Source organism: Hippopotamus amphibius, chromosome 12 (assembly GCF_030028045.1).
Source record: "Hippopotamus amphibius kiboko isolate mHipAmp2 chromosome 12, mHipAmp2.hap2, whole genome shotgun sequence".
Classification (NCBI taxonomy): domain Eukaryota; kingdom Metazoa; phylum Chordata; class Mammalia; order Artiodactyla; family Hippopotamidae; genus Hippopotamus; species Hippopotamus amphibius.
The window spans coordinates 28,940,959-28,960,955 of record NC_080197.1 but is presented as its reverse complement, the minus strand read 5'-3'; the positions used below and the strand labels follow the sequence as shown (position 1 = coordinate 28,960,955).

The 19,997-nt window shown below is 49.9% G+C and overlaps 1 protein-coding gene across 4 annotated transcripts; it reads left to right on the top strand.

Moving 5' to 3' along the window:
- The first annotated feature begins 685 nt into the window (after nucleotides 1-685).
- On the top strand, nucleotides 686-19,695 carry SLC52A3 (solute carrier family 52 member 3). 4 transcript variants are annotated; one of them, XM_057703673.1, is made up of 6 exons: nucleotides 686-709; nucleotides 3,063-3,136; nucleotides 12,122-12,734; nucleotides 14,367-14,872; nucleotides 16,606-16,729; nucleotides 17,222-19,695. In XM_057703673.1, the coding sequence occupies exons 3-6, from the start codon at nucleotides 12,168-12,170 to the stop codon at nucleotides 17,432-17,434; spliced, it is 1,410 nt and encodes a 469-aa protein (XP_057559656.1). In that variant the 5' UTR covers nucleotides 686-709; nucleotides 3,063-3,136; nucleotides 12,122-12,167; the 3' UTR covers nucleotides 17,435-19,695. The 4 variants fall into 4 exon arrangements, with proteins under 4 accessions (XP_057559656.1, XP_057559657.1, XP_057559658.1 ...); XM_057703674.1 differs by lacking the exon at nucleotides 686-709 and adding an exon at nucleotides 788-799; XM_057703675.1 differs by lacking the exon at nucleotides 686-709 and adding an exon at nucleotides 799-911 and having other exon boundaries at nucleotides 14,526-14,872.
- Nucleotides 19,696-19,997: the final 302 nt, after the last annotated feature.

Sequence of the window (19,997 nt, the reverse complement as noted above, 5' to 3'; positions counted from 1 at the left end):
CACTTACCAGCTCTAGCACCTTGAGTGAGTCACTTAACCTCTTTGAGCCTCAGTTTCCCCATCTACAAAGTAGCACCTGCCTAGGACTATTGAAAGATTTAATTGGATATGAACTATTACTATTCATCAGAGCAGGATTTGTCAGTGGGCATCAGAGACCAGCTCTGCCAGACTCTTGACTTCTCTGGGCCTCCGTTTCCTCATTCGTAAAATGGGGATAGTGATTGTATCTCCGCAAAAGCCTGCGGTAGATTAAACGTATTAACGCGTGTCAAGCTCAGGGTCCGGCACAGAGTCCACTCAACGCACATGGGCTGTTATGACGTCTGCTCCACAAGGAGGGTGTTATCATTATCCCCACTTTCCAAGTGACTGACTTAAGCACGAGTATTTGAACCCAGGTTTCTGCTCCAGGGAGTGTCCTTGCTGCGTGAAGGGCCCGAAGGCGGGGCCGGAGCCAACGCCTGGGTAGGTCTTTTGCCTTCTGGGGGTCAGCACGCTGGGTAATGTGAGCCCTTTCCTGTTACGTTGAATCATCAGGATCTTCCGGGTTGGGCAGCTTGGCTGATGCCTGACACACAGTAGGCTCTTGGTGAGCCCCGCCCACCATGCCCCGCCTTTCCCCCTCCTTGGGGCGGGGACAGGTTAATACTAACCAGGCTGCCGCTGGCCCCTCCCATGCAGAGCCACTTGGGAACAGGACCAGCAGGTAAGCCGACTGAGCTGGGCGGCTCAGGCCTGTAAGGGCGCAGCCGCAAGTACCAGCGGCCAGTCACTGCCAGGATCACTGGGCACCGAGGTGGGGGCACTAGTCTGGGGATAGCGGGTGGCCCATGGCCTTTCCCCTAATTTCAGCTGCTGGGGTGGAGGCCAAGGGAGAGCAAGGAAGAAGGGCCTCTCCTCGCTGGACGGTAGGTCCCGTTGGAGTTGGGGCACCCTGAGCCGGCTGGGTGGACTCCAGGCCCCTCCTCCCCAGGCCAAAAGACTGACCGCTGCCCAGCTGCATCACCACGCCATTGGGACAGCTGCTCCTGCCAGGTGGGGGCTGGAGTCTCATCAGCCTGGCACGGAGACCGGGGGTTGGGATGGGTGCCGTGGGGAGAGGAACTCAGCCAAGGCCACCCCGTGGGAGGCCTGAAGCCCTCCTAGGCCCTGGGAGAGGCGAGAGGGAGGAAGAGAACTCACAGTACCCACTGGCTGGCTGGGCTCCCATTATCTCCTTGTTTCCTCCCTGGCAGCCAAACCCTGAAAGCTTGGGCATCCTCAGGCCCTTTGGAGATGCAAAGACCCAGAGAGGGTGAACAGCTGGCTTGAGAATGCACAGCCAGTGAGCACAGGCCTGGCTGACCAGGGGGTGGACAAAGTGTGGGCAAGCACTGCTTCCTCTCTGGGCCTGGTTTCCCCACATCTGTGAGATGGGAACACTGAGATGGGATGAGGTCCAGGAGAACACTAAGCTTGTGGCAAGGAGAGGTGAAGCGCTCTTGATTCACGTTAATGTGAGCAGCAGGGGTGGTGACGGAACCGGGCCGGGCCTCCAGCACACCCAGCCCTCTCTGCCTCCACCTCCAGCTCATTTCAGCCCCTCCTTTTGCCCTGCCTCTGTGCCTCTTTCTTTCTGCCCATTTCTGCTTCTAGCTTTTGGTTCTTTCTGTCCCTCTGTGTCTCAGTCTCTGTCTTTATCTCTCCATCTCTTCCTCTAGGTTTTTTCTTTTGACCCTCTCTGTCTCCCTGTTCTGTCCACTCAAAGCCATCTTGCTCCTGCCTGGACCGCATCCCCACCCCTCTAGTCTTATTGGGAATCTGGAACCTGGGATAACACTGACTCAGACCCTTGTCTGGGAGCAGTGTATGGCCAGTGCCGTGCTGTCACCTGGCACTGCCCGGGCCACCGTGGCCAACTTAAACCACATGGCTGAGGCAGGCTCAGTCGGATGGCCTAGCCCTTAGCCAAGCAGGTGGCCATCTGGACATCGGGAGAGAGGACAGGGCCGGTTCACATGGGAGAGCACTCAACAGACAGACACAGATAAACTCCCGTCCCCAAGCTGATGCCCAGTGATGCTGTAAAGGAAGAAAGCAGAAAGCAGGCCAGAATGCAGGGTTGGAGGCTTGGGCTCTAATGGGCAAGGCCGGGCAAGGCCTTTCCTGCCTGGTGGGGGAGAAGATGGTCCAGCCTACACGCTGAGGGTGCGCTGACCCCTCAGCCCTACTGCCTTCACTCCCTTGGGCCTGGGACTCAGCTTTCCATACAAGAATGTGAAGGAAAGAGACACCTTTGCCTGAGGCTGTCCTTCTGGCTTCCCTGTCTGTTTGTCCATCTGTTATGAGAGCATCTCAAGTGTCTGACTCAGAAGCCTTAGGTTTCTGGTCTCCCACAGTCACTGAAGGGACCTGGGAAAGAAATATGTCTTGGAATCTCTCCCAGGTTCTCCAGGGCCTGAACCCCACGTCTCCCTTTCCCAGCCCAGGTGCTGGGGAGGCTGGAGGTGAGTGGAAAAGCATCCTGCTTGTCTTGGCCGCTGCAGCCGCTTCCTAACCCCGCACCCCCAGGGCCCTGCTCAGGTCGGTTCAGAGGGCTGGGTCCACAGTCCGAAATGCCTGGGCTCAAACCTCAGCTCCACCAGCTATGTGACCTTGGGCAATGACTTTCCCTCTCTGAGCCTCAGTTTCCTCATCTATAAAATGGAGACAATTATAATGCTTATCCCAGGATTGTTGAGAGCATTTGATGGATAATGTGTGTGAAGTGCTTAGTACGGGCCCGGCAAGACAAGCAGCGGGACCGGGCGGCCATTGTTTAGTTGCTGTTAATGGTTTTATCTTTTCTGCCTGGATAACTGCACCAGCTTCCCAATGGGTTAACAGGTTTCACGCCTGCTTCCACCCTGCACACACACCCCGCCTCCCCCTTACGCTCCTCACCACAGCCAGCACCATTCTGTTAAAAACGAAATTAGAGCTGGTCCCGCCTCTGCCCAGCAATGAAGATTTTGGCTCAGAGAAAACCCCCAAACTCTTGCCTATAGGGCCCTACCTGACCTGTCCGTTCCTCCCCACAGAAACTGCTGTAGCCACGCTGGCCTCCTGACTGTCCTTCCAACACCAAGACCTGTTTCTGGCTGGGAAAAGACAGGTGAGACCTCACCCCAGGGGCTGTGCACGTGCTATTCCCTCCCTCCCTGCTCTTCCTGCCCCCCTGCCTCAGGGCTCACTGCCAGGCTTCCTGCAAGTTCCCTCCGACAGGCACTTTCATGGTTGTAGCCGCCCACCTCCCCACCCCCACTGCCTGCTCCCCCCGTGTTTTGCCCAAAGCCTGCTTTCAGTTTCAAGGTTCGTTGAAAATAGCCACTTGCCTCACACAACTGAACAGATTTAATTAATCTGCTTAACAGAAGATTATTTACCTTAAACTTAATATACAGTCATTAGAAGGGGATGAATAAAAGTATTAGAGAGACATAACAGAGTATACATCACCAGATTCGGCCGACACCTACGTCCAGGTTCAAACAGCAGCGGGGAGGTCCTGAGTAACCGCAATCTGGAGTCCCAATTGGGAAGGACCCTGGGTGGTGCGTCCACCCCACGGGGGAGGCTTCACATTGTAGTTCTAGGGGCTTCTGTTTATAATCCCAAGCCGCAGACTGATATCATCAGTTTGCGCGCAAAAATGCAACTCTGGTTCAACTGTAAAAATGCAGTTGATTTCATCACGTGAGTCACAAGATTCTCCAGATCCCGGGGGGACAGGCCAGGTCCCCAGGGCTCAAGAAATTCCAAGACCGATGCCCTTTCTTATTGTACGTGCTGCTTGACTTGTTAATGACAGTTGTTAGGTGGCCAAGCAGGCCTGCAGTCCAGGCAGGGTCGCAAGTCAGTCAGAGGCCTCCTTCTGCCTCTGAAGCCTGAACCAGACTTCTGCAGTAGTTTTTCCAAGTCCTTGCCAGCTTCTTCCCTCCACAGCCCTTATCACCAGCTGACTTGCTCTATGTTTCTACTATGCTTAGTGACTGTTTCCTCCCACACTTTCCTGAGAGGAGAGATTGTGTCCAGCACACAGCAAGTATCCAATAAATACTGGGTAAATGAATGAACAAGAACTGCAAGGTCACTGTAGAAAAATCTAAAAATAGATAACAGAGATGTGCACTTTTAAACAGTATCCCCGACACACTCAGAGCCACTCCTTAGATCTCTGAAGCAACGAGGCCTCTGCACAGGCAAGTCCCTCTGCCTAGGACATCCCCCACTCATTGCCATTGATGGTGTGTCCTCTGGGTCCAGGAGCACATGGCACTTGGCGTGGCTGGCAGGGAGTAAGCCAAGGCAGGGGAACCATAAAGGAGATGAGTCACGCTGGGCCACACTCATATGACTTTTTTCCAGATAAAGAAACAGAGATTTGCAGAGCCAAATCACTTCCCTCAAACTACACAGCTGCGGTGGCACCTGCCGAGGGACCCAGAGAACTTAGCTCTGTGGGCCGTGGGGATTTAGACTCTCAGTGCATGGGACCCATTGCACATAAATGAAATTCAGTTTCTTTACTTCCCCGTCTGCCCTCTTCTCCCCGTTAAGCCCACTGTTCCAGCCACACTGGCCCAGGCTCATTCCAGCCCCAGGACATTTGCACAAGCTGTTCCCTCTGCCTATATGTTCTTTGGGGGTATTTTTATGATTTTTTTTTAATTTGAAAAATATTTAAACATTTGATCCAGCTAAAATTGATTTTTTTTTTTGCGGGGTGGGGGCTGAGTAAGAGATAAAAAAGAGATCCATCTTTATTTATTTTTCCTAAATGACTACCCAGTGGAAGTCTTATTTTCTAACTGGTTCTATGTAGGAAAACAACATATTTGTAAATGTGTAACTGGCCACCTTGCAGAGATCGTAGTTTAATAGCGGTTCAGGTGATAAAAGATAAGTATCTTCTGCAAATTGGCTTCCTCCCTTTAATTATTTACTTATTCCTCCTTAATAGGCATATCATTTATTGCCTCCTCTATATCCTTGTTTATTTTCTACCTTCTGTTCTTCAGGCCTGGAACAGTGAGTCAAAATCCCACCATTTACTGTGCTTCTGTCCTTTTCTCCCAGCATTTCTGAGGCTTCTAGAGAATGTTATTCAGAATATAGACATTTACTACTGTTTTGACTCCATTATGAATTTGTCTTTAATGACAAATCCCTCCCTCTCCCCCCTCGCCGCCCCCCCCCCCCCCCGCATTTGTCTGCAAGACCTTTGCCCCCACATTTATTTCTAACCGTTTCCTCTTGGTATCTCTTTTTTTTTTTTTTTTTTTTTTTTTTTTTGAGAGAGAGTGAGAGTGACTTTAATTTTTGCTCGGGTCTTATATATCTTACAGCTTGTTATGTGGATTTTTCCATTAGGGGCCCCATATCCCTCCCCCAAATGTCCCATTGATTCCGCGGGGGGCCAGTCCTTAGTCAGGTGATGAGTCTTCTATGTAATCATTAGTTCTTATCAGTTCTTCGCGTTCTTGTCCATAAACAATCAAACATTTTTTCCCCATGCTTTACATCACCATTCTTGTTTTAACCCTCCAGTGGTTACAAGGGGGAGGGGAACACAGGATAACAATCTCTAAGGGCAGGCCTCTCAGGCGCCCAGGCTTGATGTGACAGACACATTGTTAGCAGGTTAAGCTTAATTAGTGAGCTACATTCTCTATGCTACGTGACAGCAGACATACAGGACATGGACATAACATAGATACCCGTAATATTCCGTTCTTATAAGGGAAGAGTGCATGGGATATTTTATAGGCAACTTTGGTTTGACGGACCCTCACTTCAGAGGTTTGGGATAATTGTGATTGGGTGAGGCAGCATTCCTGATCACAATGCATGGCCCATTACCGCCGAATTGCCAGCATGGCCCAAGGGTGGGGACAATAAGTTTAAACATTCCTCCATTACCCGGGCCCCCTAAGGGTCTAAATGTGATTTGTTTGTGGCCCATAGAATTTCCACAACACCAAGAAAGCGGGGGGTAGCCACCATTCTTGAAGGCAGCGTAGGCGCCCCTTCACCCAGAGAGCTCATCATTCCTAGAAAGAAAAAGTACACAAAGGAGACTCATAGTGAAACTAAATCTCGGAGAACTCTGGTACTTCCAAGATGCCTGCTTTGCAGCTCTCCCGAACCGAAGATGCCTTCATCGGAATTCCCGCCTTGCAGGCCATTCCCGAAGTGCTCGGCCTTGCCTGAGCCTTTAGGCAATCCCCGGACGGCTCCCGGCATCTCCCCCTTTTTTATTTTTTAAGATGACTGTCTGTAACTCCAGAGACATGTCCTTGATACTCCGAGTCAGAATCGAGTCAGGTCCAGCATCTTGGGCTAGCTGTCTACTTCTGATGTCGGCTTCTTCTCGTCCTAGTGTGAGTGTAGTTTCTCCTTTGATAAGTGTCCTTCCGTCTAGGTTGCAGGTTGTCTTTTAAATTACGTTCCTTCAGGTCCCTGTTCGGGCGCCACTTGCCGGGGTCCAGCCCAGGCAGGATCCAGGGAGTCCCTTGGGAGGGGTAGAGTCGGCGAGAAAAAAAAGAGACAGAGACAGGAGAGAGAGAGAGAGTGAGAGAGAGTGAGAGTGACTTTAATTTTTGCTCGGGTCTTATATATCTTCCCTCTTGGTATCTCTTTAAGGTGTGGTCTCAACAACTAATTTTGTTTGATTTTGTTTTTTGATGAAATCCTAGTTGGGGCAGGACCTGAGTTTCTGAGTCAAGGTATTAATAGTAAATGAGATGAATGTACTCATTAGTTTTTTGTTACTATTGTAACCAAAAGTGGGGCCCAGCTGCTCATCCCTCAAAAGCCAATAAAGAGGCAAGGTTGGTGGAAAGGAAAGTTTGCTTTATTTTGGATGCCAGCAGCCAGAGGTGGGGGGGCTTGGGGGGTGAAGGGGGTAGGCGGGCAGACGCCTTTCCAAAGGCAAACTCCCCCCCATCCCCCCCACCCCCGACAATCAGGGAGCAAGAGCTTTTATAGACAGAGGGTGGAGGCTACATGCAGAAACAGCACAGTCATCTTGAAATTGGCCATCAGTGGTCTGACCAGCATCATCTTGATTGTTTTAAGTACAGTTACTCTTTAGTTCCAGGGTCAGTTTGTTTCCATTTCTTGAGGCCAGTTCTCAGAATTGTGGCAGCTTATGTCATGACTACAGTCTGGTCATCATGTAGTTAACTTCTCCACCTGGCGGGGGTTTCAGTATCTATAAGGCAGCTCACAGGACATGGCTCAGAATATTATCGGTAGCCCCTGAGGAGGAACTAAAGGTCCTTGACTATGCTTACTGACTAAACTATTATTATTTAGTTTTGTTGGACTGTTTTCCTTTGTTTCTGCATTTTCTCACTTCTCTGATTGAACTTATTCTTTGGCTAAAGTTTTTCCACAGACAAAAGGCAGACTGAGGACATGGGAGGCAAAGACCATAGGGTCCTGCTCCGTTCACTGTCACTGGTCAATATACATCCCTGAACCTATATCTCTGTACACTTAGCCAGTGTTTTGCTATTTATAAAATAAGAGTGGCTTAAACAAGGTAGAAGTTTATTTATACCTTAACAACATTAAACACCTTAACAACACTAAACAAGCAAAATGGTCCAGTGGCAGACAGAACAGGGCTGGGGTGGCAGTTCTGTGCCACGAAGCCCTGAGGGGCTCTAGTCTCCATCCAGCCCCCACGCCACCTCCCATTGTGCAAAATGGCTGCTGGGGTTCTGGTTATCACATCTGAATTCTAGACAGCAGGATGAAGGAAGAACAGAAGGGCACACTCCCTTTAAGGAGACTTCCAAAGTCCCTTACAACCTCACTGGCCTGCTCTTGATTGGATGGCCATGTCCAGCTACAAGGGAAGCTGGGAAATGTAGTCCTTTAGTTCAGTGGCCCAACCAACCAAAAATCTGGTCTCAGTAATGACTAAGGAAGAAGGAAGAGTAGCTAGGGGGGAGCAGCCAATAGCCTCGGCCCTGGAACATCATACAATGCTCTACGCTTTCTTTCCTTCTGCAGTGTTTCACCAATCCTAGGCAGAACTCTACCTGAATTGACATGGGTCAGCTTTTTTTCAGTGAGATTCTGCCTGCTTTATACCAGATTCTGGTTTCAGGCAGGAGTGGGCAGCCAGCACCTATTTCTGGGTCTTCTTGGACAGTACATCGGGCAGCCGAGAAGCTGCAGTGAATTGCTGGCTTTTGAAAAAGGTCCTTTCCCTCCTCCACTCCACTGATCCTCCAGGGTGGGACTGCCCCTGTTTTGCAGCCATTGAGTTACCTGCCTTGGCCAAGGTAGGGTGGGAAACCCAGGCTTTCCATTCAGTCCCAGCCACTGCACCCCACCCCATCACCTGCAGCTCTGCCTCTGCTTTGGCCCATGGTGCATCTAGGTTCTGCAGCCCACACTTTTCTCTGGGGACAGCCCCTGTGGCTTTTCTGCTTGCATCCCTCACAGCACTGGGCACAGAGTAGGCGGGGCCTTATAATCCCTGGTTGATTGTTTAGGGGGAAATGAAGACAAAATTTTGCCATCAGGAATTACGTGTGTCGTGGTATACAGAAGTGTGTTCAGGATAATTGTGTGTTTTTAAATGCAGTTGACATGTTTGCTGAAATAGTAATCACGATTGTTAATGTTTATTGACCACTTACTATGTGTCACGCATCATGCTAGCATTTTGCAAGTTCATGGTCATAACAATTCTGATGTTGGTACTGGAAGCCTCCCATTTTGTGCAGAGAAATCAGACACCAGAGGTTAAGCTATTTGCACAGGGTTGAAGCCGGGATCTGAGCCCAGGCATCTGCCTCCAAATGCTACAACAGGAGAGAGCAGGAAGGTGGCTGGAGGCAGTGGCCAGAGTCCGGGACTGAGAGGCCCAAGTTTGGATCCCAGCCCCCACTTTGTCCCCAACTAGTAGGGGATCATGGGCAGGCTATATCTCACTCCCAAAAATGAGGGGTTGCAGTGCCTACCAGGCCTGGAGGGGCCCAGGCGGTGCCCTAAGTTAAAGAGAGCCAAGGGTGATTGTTGCCACGTGGGCACATTGGCCTAGTGTAGTCTTCCAGAATATTCCCGAGAAGCCAGAAATCCTGAGTTTTGTATGCCACCTCCTTCCTGACTTGTGGATTTCAGTAACTAATTGTTTCCAACATGCCACACATCAAAATAACACATCTGCTGCTTGCCTGCGTCCAGTGAGTTACCAATTTGCAAATCCGGAGCTAGGTCATCTGTAAAGGCTCTTCCGCCATCAAAATGCCGGATTCCAAAGCAGCCCCTGCCCTCCCCAGGAAATGTACCAGCATACATTCACACCAGGAAAGCCCTGAATGGAGGGTCCTGAGGGAAGGGGTCCTGCAGAAAGCTGGGATGTAGACGGGAGGGGGGATGGCGCCCCAGGCGAGGAGCACTGTACAGGTGAAGGCAGAAGTTTGCCCTCTCTACATGGGTCCTGTGGGCACACGCAGAGCCAGGCTTGTCCTGGGCTGTTAGTCGGGCCAGCTCCGCAGGTGAGGAAACAGAGCTTAGTTACTTGCCTAAGGGCCCGACACAGGAGGTGGTGAAGTGGGACTGAGATCAGGTTGGGCTGCATTCTGTATTCTGCTTCCCAGAAGAGGAAGAGGAGGTAGCAGCCCGAGGACTGGGTTCCCTCCGAGAAGGAGGAAGGAGGAAGGGAGTCTGGGACCAGAGAGTCGGTTCTGTACGTGGGAACCTGGAGAGGAGCTTCCTGGTGGCGCATAGCCACAGAGGCTGCCCCTGCATTTTCTAGAAGAGAGGCAAGGAGTTAAAGGCTGATAGTGTGAATTGAGCAGAACCAAGGGATCAGGGTCACGGGGAGAGGTAGGCGGAGTAAAGTGCTACAGGGGACCCGCTCCAAATCCCACCACCAGGCTCCAGAGACCCCTCCACCCGCGCAGACGCTACCCCATTTCCCACCTGTAAAAGGAGGTGATTGCCCTCCTTTTTACCTCCATTGGGTGGATGCCCAATCAGCGTCTCTTTCCAAAATGGTGCATGTGCCACCCGTATTTCAGGTGGTACCTCATGGAGAACTTTTTTTTTCTTTATTAATTTTAATAGTCATATATCAATTTTCATGCAAATTAGAAAGAAATCACTATTACCAAACCTGGCATTGCACCATAACGGTAACAGCTAACCTTAGTGAGCGCTTTCTGTGCACCAGGCACTGTTTGAGACAACATATACTCACTAACACATTGCATCTCACTACAAACCATGAGGTCGATACCATCATTGCCCTTTATTTACAGAAAGGGGACATGAGGCCGAAAGAGGTAAGTAAACTCAGTTGCCCAAAATCACCCAGTTAGTTAAGAGGCAGAGCTGGGTTCAAGTCCAGACAGCTGGCTCCAGAGTCTCACTCAAAGCAGTAAACAAAGACAGTTGCCTGACATTCTGGCTCTACAAGGGCTAAGTGGCAACCCTCAGCTGCGACCACCAGCAGTGCTCCCTGAGGGGAATTCAGGATGGAAAAACAAGGTGAAGCACTCTGTTTTCGATAGACAGCCCCCAGACAGTTAAGATACATAACTAAGGAAGAATTTCAATGACCCAGAAATATTGCATCTTTCCTTACCTAGAAAAGCACTAAAATCGTTAACTTGAGTTAGCTGGGTTTGTGTGTGCGTATGTGATTAGCAGTAATCTTTTACCAACATGTATGTATGACTGAATATTTCCCAGCCAAAGAATTCTTACATATCCTGGCTCCTCCCCTGCCTCTTCTGAGCAGTTCCTCAGCGCTATCTGAGAGGCTGTCTCCCAGGCTGTCGTCCTCACTAAGCCCCTGAATAAAACTGAAACTCACTGCTCTTATGTTGTGCGGTGCTGATTTTTTTTTTTCAGTTGACAAAGCCTCTCCAATATTTTTCCTTAGACTGAGGGTAACAGCACACATGGTATGACACAGGTAATTGGGAAGGTAGTAAACAGATCAGACTGGTTCCAGAGGGCGACAGTCAGGTGGTGTCTGAGGGTCTGTCCCGAGAGAGAGCTCTATAATTCGAGGAGAAAAACTCCAGACTGGAATTTTATATCAGATAACCATATGTTTGTAACAGATAGTATGTTTACATGATTCACAATTCAAAATTATATAAAACAATCTACACTCAGGTGCCACAAACATCCCAGCAGTTTCTGCGTGTCCTTCAAGGGCTGCTTTGTGCGAATACAAGCAAAGCGAATATATCCTTCCTCCTCTTCCCCTGTGTCCAAAAGGCAGCACACTGCCTACCTACCTTGATGTTGTTTGCTTATCAACTCGGCCTCGAGGCCTGTCTCTATCCCATCAGGCAGTGAGCTCTCCTGCATCCCTCTCATTGTAACAGCTGTGTGCTATTCCAAGAGGTAGCCATCCCTTCCACTAGTCCATCTTCTGTGGATAGCACAGAGGTTGTCTCCCATATTTTGCTATTACCAACAAGGCCACAAGAAATAATAACCTTGTACACTCATCATGTTATCCAGGGCAGGTAAACATTGACTTTGGGACAATCTCACAGTGAGAAATGGCATCTTGGAGTCATTGTTAATTGACATTTCCCACAGTGAATGAAGGTGATAATCTTTTCATATGTCTAAGACTTATTTGTACTTTTTCCTCTGAACTGTTCATATCCTTTGTCTTCTTCTCTATTGGGTCTTTTTGTTCTTAATCTACAAAAACTCTTTATACATTATGAAGATGAACTTTTGTCTGTGATTTACATTGCAGTATTTTCACCCAGGATGTCATCTGTCTTTTGATCTTGTTGTTGGTATTTTTTGGCTTTTTTTTTTTTTTTTTTTTGCAGAGGCTGTTTTGTTTGTTTGTTTGCTTGCTTGCTTTTATGTGTTCTAATATTTATGCAGTTGAATATATCAAATTTTTCTTTTGTAGTCTCTGGATTTACAAGTCATGATTAGGAAAGCTTTCCCCACTTACTTATAAAGGAATTTGTCAATGTTTTCTGCTAATAAAAAGTCAGCTTGTTCATGGTGAGGGCCCAGAAGCACAGTCTTTTGCTAGATGGTGAACCTGACATTGCTCACCTGGTATTTTTCTCCATCAAACACACTGCAGGCTGATCTGGGGAGGCAGCGGCCTCCAGCCCAGGGCAGACATCAACATGGCCTTCCTGATACACCTGCTGGTCTGTATCTTCGGGATGGGCTCCTGGGTGGCCATCAACGGGCTCTGGGTAGAGCTGCCCCTCCTGGTAACAGAGCTGCCTGAGGGCTGGTACCTGCCCTCCTACCTCACAGTAATTATCCAGCTGGCCAACGTTGGCCCCCTGCTCATCACCCTACTCCATCACTTCCGACCTGGCTGCCTTTCTGAGGTGCCTGTCATCTTCACCGTGCTGGGGGTGGGCACCATCGCCTGCATCCTCTTCGCCTTCCTCTGGAATGTCACCTCCTGGATGCAGGGCAGCCACCACAGCATCGCCTTCCTGGTCCTCACCTTCTTCCTGGCCCTGGTGGACTGCACCTCCTCCGTCACCTTCTTACCCTTCATGAGCAGGCTGCCCACCCACTACCTCACCACCTTCTTTGTGGGTGAAGGACTCAGCGGCCTCCTGCCTGCCCTGGTGGCTCTCGCCCAGGGCTCGGGTCTCACCACCTGTGTCAACATCACTGGGACATCAAACACCACCCCGAGGCCTGAGACCACCAAGAACATGGACAGCCCACAGGTACTTGGCATCACCCGGAGCCGCTGCAGCTCTGTCCTTGGTCAAAAGCAAGATCATACAGAGGGCTGGTGTTTCATAGATGTTGGGTAGACTAGTGTTCTTTCTTGACCTCGCAGCACTTGAGATCACCTGGGAAAGCTGCTGAGACACACCAGCGGGCAGCCTCCCCCACTCCCCACATCCCTGAAACCCTTGGGGTAAGATGTGTTTTGCAATCTGGAGTTTCAGATTTTAGAACACACTTACCCCACGTCTGGGACAGGGCCTGTGACACAACAATGCAGCACAGTGAGCCCCCCCTGTTCACAGCCTGGGGCATTCGCACCCAGGAGGCAGATGAGGGCTGTAAACAGACTCACATCCAGTTCAAGTGTTGGTGTCAACTGAGTCACAAAAAATTCTGACTTTTAGAGCTTTGTGGATTTCAGAATTGCAGATAAGGATTGTAAACGTGTCGTTACTCAAAATTCCCCAGGTGTCGCTAATGTACAGCCAGGGCTGAGAACCACAGACTTTAGACATTGCTTCCATACCTCATGTTGCTACCACATCAAACTTTCTCACTGGATATTGGACAATGTATATATCTGATGCTATCCAAACCACAGCAGTACAGCAGTGGTTGCAAACCAGTGGTCTGGGCCACCATAGTCTGCAAGCATTTTTCTTTTTTGAGAGTGTGAATTCGTTGATGACATTTACATTTTTTGAAATTTCACATACATACGTCTGGATGCATGATATCGCTTGGAAAAAAGTTGCCACAGGGCGCCTTTGGGTGGGGCTGCTCTCTCGTCCCCAGCCAGCCCCTCCTCTGAACATACATATTTATGGTTGCCAGCCCTGGAGGACAGTAAGGGGGAAAAGCTGTAGCTTCTGGGTCAGAAGGAACCAAGTGGCTTTGCCACATACTCTCCAGGATCCTCAGGTAAGACGAACCGTCCTGACAGTACTGTGCCCTCTAAAACCGGGGATAATGGACCTCACTGCACAGGGCTGTCGGCGCACACGAGCTGCTACATGCAAAGTGCTGCTGTCCAGGGAGTAGTCAGTGTGAGCATTTATTATTATCATTGTAGTAGTTGTATATATATTATCTGTCACTTACTTATTAATAATAATGGCTAATATTTATTTTATACAGGCAGACCTTGGAAATAATTGTGGGTTTGGTTCCAGACCACTGCAATGAAGCCAATATTGCAATAAAGAGAGTCACGCAAATTTTTTTTGGTTTCCCAGTGCATATAAAAGTTACATTTACACTATACATAGTCTATTAAGTGTACAATAGCATTAGGTCTAAAAACTGTACATACCTTAATTTAACAATACTTTATTGCTAAAAAATGTTAACCATCACTTGAACCTTCAGTGAGTGGAGGGTTTGAAATATTTTGAGAACTACCAAATGCGATGCAGAGACACAAAGTGAGCAGATGCTATGGGGAAAATGGCACCAATAGACTTGCTCGATGTAGGGTTGCCACAAAATTTCAGTTTGTAAAAAAATAAGAACAAAGTGAAGCACTATAAAGTGAGATGTGCCTGTATTGTCATCATTAATGATGCTGTTACCTGTGTCTTGACATCACCCAGGGATCCAACTGACCCTTGTTTCTTCTTTCCCAGGGAACTAGCAGCACTTTGGTGTCTGAGCTCACTGGGACGGCACCCTCTGTGATCCATCTGGAAAGCCGCTACCTCCCCGCCAACTTCTCGCCCTTGGTCTTCTTCCTCCTGCTCTCCTTCATGATGGCCTGCTGCCTCGTCTCTTTCTTTTTCCTCCAGCGTCAACCCAGGCGCTGGGAAGCCTCCATAGAAGACCTCCTCACCTCTCAGGTCACCCTCCACTCCATCCGGCTGCAGGAAGGGAAGGATGTGGGCCCCCTAGACCCGGAGGACAGCGGCCAGGGCCAGGAGCCTCTGGAGGAGAAAACGGCCCCCCACCACCTGGCCCACCTGACCTTCATCTACGTCCTGGTGGCCTTTGTGAATGCGCTCACCAACGGCGTGCTACCCTCCGTGCAGACCTACTCCTGCCTGTCCTACGGGCCTGTGGCCTACCACCTGTCCGCCACCCTCAGCTCCATGGCCAACCCTCTCGCCTGCTTCCTCTCCATGTTTCTGCCTAACAGGTCTACCCCCACCTGGCCCTGGAGAACTCTGGTTGGGGGTGCCCTTCATGTCAGAACCCAGAGTCCCACACCCACCTATCAGGCTGGATGTGTAGAATATGGCTTCTGGGGCTCAACTGCCTGGGTTCAAATCCCAGTGCTGCCACTTAGGAACTTTGTGATACTGGACAAGTCATTCCACTTCTCTACGCCTCAGGGATTTAGAAAATGGGGATGATAGTAGCTCTTCTTCCTAGGTTGCTGGGAACACAAGATGAGCTAATTCTGTAAAGCTTTTAGAGAAGTCAGTGCCTGGCACATGTCAGGTCCACCATCACTGGCACTGGCCCAGGCGGAGGAGAAAGCAGGCCGGACGTGAGGTCTCCATTTACAAATGGAAACCCTGAGGCTCAGAGAAAGGGTTTGCCCTAGTCTAATTCCCAGGATGTCAGCCCCGCCCTCCTGCCGCCGGCCCATGCTGGCTCCCTGACCCCCGCAGTTCTAGAAGAATGGCTGGGCAAATTGATAAAATGCAGATTGAGCCACCCTAGATTTCAAATTTTAATAAACAACCTAAGTGATTCTGATGCAAGGGCTTCAGAAGAAACACCCACCTTGGGGTCATGAAACTTTAGGTCCCCCTGCCTCCCACCTGCTCCTCTGTTCTGCCTGGCCTCACTGCCTCTCAGCCCTGCCCACTCCCACTTGCCCACCCCCACCTCCCCTAGCCCAGGAAGGAGGGGTAATGAGGACAGGAGAGCTGGACAGAAGATGTCAGTTTGCCAGAAAGCTGAATTTTCTCCCTAGAGATTTAAAAACTATGGAGGGAAGCTGGGGATTTCTGAAGGAGCAGGACCAGAGGCTGCAGACCTGCAGACTCTGAGACACCCAGAATGTTAGAAATATTCTAACATTCTAATATTTCTAATGTTAGAAATATTCTGAGAATCCAAGAATCCAAGAATCTTGGAGCAGAAAGAGTCCTTAGAGGCAGGGAAGCCCCTCCACTCTCACCTAGGGGTGCAGACCTGTCAGTGTTCTGAAGATTGTGAACAGGGAGACCCCAGGGAAAAGGCCTCAAATGAAGGATGCTGTCCTCAGGGGACAGACCGAAGGCCTACATGGAAAGCTACCAGTGTGGCGCATCTGAGCCAGCCACCAGGGCCCCCAGATCATGCAAACCTCACGTGGTAGACAGGGTAGCTGAGGCTGGAGGAGGATGAGTCACCCAAGGTTGCACAGCACACCCTGCAGTGCCAGTGCCGTGATCCAAGCCTCCCGCTCATCAGCCCGGCTTCCTGGCTGGGGTGGGGAAGTGTTGTGGGAGGAAATGGCAGCAGCTGGCACCAGGTGGGCCCACAGCCAGGGCCAAGCCCCGCATGCTCTGCTCCCCCGGGTTCTCCCACCCCTACAAGACTCATTATGCAGGTGAGGAAACTGAGGCTTAGGGACCAGTCTTGCAGGTGGAACTGGGATTTGAACCAGGCTCGTGCAGCACTAGAGTCTATTTTGCTTCTCCTATTGGGATGCTGAGCCCTGCTGTTAACACTCAGGATGGCTTAGGCCAGCCTTGAACCCAGGAACCTTGCTGACCCACTTGAGCTGGGTAGCCTGGAAGCTTCCGCATGGGTCTAACCTCTAAGCCCAGAGACGCTGACCATTCCATGTAGTCCCCTGGGGCTGGGGTGGGGTGGAGGAGTACGGGCAGAGGTCAGACTTCTCACCTCCTCCATTCACCCCCCTATCTGTCCTAGGTCTCTGCCAGTCCTGGGGGTCCTTGCACTGCTTGGGACCGGCTTTGGGGCCTACAACATGGCCATGGCCGTGATGAGCCCCTGCCCCCTCATGCAGGGCCACTGGGGTGGAGAAGTCCTCATCGTAAGTATCTGGCCTGGGGAGCTGTCCCCCTCTCACCCCCCACCTAGCCAACGCCTGGGAGACCCAGAGTATAGCCCCTTCTACTGACCAAAGTCTGTGTGGTTACTTGCTCAGGAAGCCCAAGGTGGGAGGGCGTGGAGTGGGGGAGATGCTTCTCATTTGGGAATAGAGGCTTAAAAAAGTGAACTGGCTGGTCCAAGGTGACAGTGCAGCCTCTCCTCTGAATGCCACGCTCTTTCCACTATGTGTATGTGAGCAGTGGCCTCCTCCTAGTTACCCTTGGCTTGATCATGGAGGACAGAAAAGGCATTAGGTTCTCCTTCGTCCTTGGGGAGGGCAACTCGGGGCCCCATTAGCCCAGCAGAGTCACCCCCAAAAGGCTCTCCATGAGGTTCCCTTAGCCCTGTTAGGTCGCCTTAGAAGCGCCCTTCTCCCCTGGGACTCGCCCCAAAGTCACCGTCACTCAGCATCTCTCCCAACCAATCCCCGCAGGTGGCTTCATGGGTGCTGTTCATTGGCTGTCTGAGCTACGTCAAGGTGATGCTGGGCGTGATCCTGCGTGACCGTAGCCGCAGCGCCCTCTTGTGGTGCGGGGCGGCGGTGCAGCTGGGCTCGCTCCTCGGAGCGCTTGTCATGTTCCCGCTGGTCAATGTGTTGAGGCTCTTCTCATCCGCTGACTTCTGCAGCCTGCAGTGCCCCGCTTAGGCCAACTGAAGGAGCTTGGTCCATTATAAGGCCCCGCCCCCATGACTAACACCTGCAAACTGGGACCTGTCGAGGCAAGGCTTGTGCCCAAGGTCACAGAGCCAGTGGTAGGGAGCTAGGAGGCAGAGTTTTTAAGCCGACAAGTGATTTGCAGCACCCAGCTGGAAAGTGTTAGAAGGAGGAACAGCTGGGAGGGTGAGCTGCCCATTATAAGCTATGTGACCTTGGGGAAGTCACTAGATTGCTCTGTGCCTCTGTTTCTTCATCCATAAAATGGGGATTATAATAAACAGCACCTATTTCATAGGTTCGGCACAGGGATAAAAGGGAGAAGCACCCAGCACGCCCTGACCTGATGCCCAACCGTATTAACAGGAGTGACAGTCAACAAAGCCTAGAAGTGGCCAGAGGGGTTGAGGGATGACCCCTTCCCCATATCCTTTTTCCCCCTATCCTCATAGAGAAGCTTCTAGAAGACAGATGGCTAATAGTGGAATCGCGGGCATCTTGGCTTCCCAATTCCCAGCATGGAGGAACATTGTACCCCACGCACCCCTTCCTATCACCCCTGCTGACCCAGGAAGGCCTGCTCCTTGGAGAGTAAGTGACCTCCTAAGAGGCAGAGAGAGAGGATCGGGACGGAGGGGGCCCCAGCAAGGCTCTGAATGTGCGTCTCCCTCACCGCACCCGCTGGCTGACACTGAGCTGGGAGGCAGTCCTCTGAACTGGAGGGAGGAGGAGAGTGGGGAGGAGTGTGTTAGCTACCTGTTAGTTTTTGGCTTTTACTTTTTGTTTTTCTCTTTTTAAATGAAGACATTCCCTGCTTTTACACTAAGGTCAGCCTTCCAAGAAAAAGTCCAACACGAATGCCAAAAAAATGTTTCAATACAGTCAGCTTTCAGGTGGTTCTGAGGTCAAGACTGAGCTCAGAAATCAGCAGAATCAAGGGCTTAGAGAACGTCTGGTCCTGGGACTTTTTTCTTTTGTTTCGTTTGCTTGCCACCACGCCTCCTTTTTAATTTATGTTGAGTAGATAATACAGTCACATGTTTCAAAAATCAGAAAATATAAAATCATGTTCAGCAAAAAAATTCCATCCCTCTCCATTCTCCCCTCTGCCTAGTTCCCCTTAACACATACATGAACACTTTTATTAGTTGCTTGTTTACTCTTCCAGAGATAATGCAAATGTAAGCAAATTCAAACATAGAGTCTTTTTTACAGAAAAAGTAATAAACTGCTGTGTACTCTTTCACAGGAGTGAAAACGCAGAGGGCCTTTTCATTCTTTGTCATGACTGCATAGTATTCCACTATGTGGAGGTGCCAGATTTGTTCAACTAGCCCTCTGTAGAAAGACATTTGAAGCTGTTGGAGACAAAATTAAAAACAAAATCTCCCACCAACCCCAAAAACCTCTCCACAAAAGTAGAAAAGAAAGGAAACAGTTTTATTATTGAATATATATTTAACTTGATTGTGGTACACCTCAAAGACAATCTGCTAAAGAGATTGCACAGGCAGAAAGAAACTTTACATAGTCCAGCAGACACAACCTATTACATCTGGATTCTCAAATGATAACTTGTCTTCAAGTAAGAGAACCAGATAGCACCATTTGTCATCCTGAACTCAGCTGATGATTGAGGTGACTATGTTAGCTAATTGTCCTTATCCACAGGAAAGAACTCATTACATTGCAAACAGAGGGTTCCCTTGTCCTCGACAAAAACATTCCTGGGTGGTAAAACTGGCAAGAGGCTTATTCATCTTTTTGAAAAGACTCACATACATGCAAAAAGGAGCAGAGAACTTACAAGTTTTCTAAAGTAAATGCTCTAAGAAAAGGGAGTGGAGATGTCTCTCTCCCTTTTTGACACCAGGAAGAAATGTTTTTATTTGTATTTGCCCTTACAAGGGCGTTTGGGTTGTTTCCAGTCAGTCTTACCCAGAAAAGATATTGGAGTGGATAATGAGCAAGAAGACCGTCTCACTGTGCTGATGTGGGAAGATGCTCCAAGATTAATTACACACACAGGAAGCAGATGCAGAAGAGGGTGTAGAGTGCGGTGCTATCTAGGCTAACCCATTCTGTCAAGGACTAGGTGGGAGGGCAGGCGACTTGATGTTTGAAAAAGGCACCTCCATTTGACAGCCCTCTATGGTTTTGCTTTCACCCACATGCTTGGAAGTCTTTGTGACCTTGACAACCTTTAAGTTACCGTGCTCAAGTTAGCTCTTCTCAATCTCCTCCTCTGTACAATGGGGACAATAAAAGTCCCTCCTTTTCAGGGTTGTTGTGAGGATTAATTAGCGCCGCACCTGCAAACAACGAATGCTCAATAATTTCATTAGAAAGCTTCCACTTTGTGACAGTATCTGCTATGGACCCTGGAGGTCCCTTCCACCCCACCCCCACTCCTACCCTCCCTGAACTTAAGTCCAGTTGTGAGTCTGACCCAAGTCACGTGATGTCTGTATGGTACAACCAAGTAAGTTTCCCTGAAGAATGAGAACGGGACTCTGGACTCTGCCTAGGGCTGGCAATGGGTGGGCATCCCTGA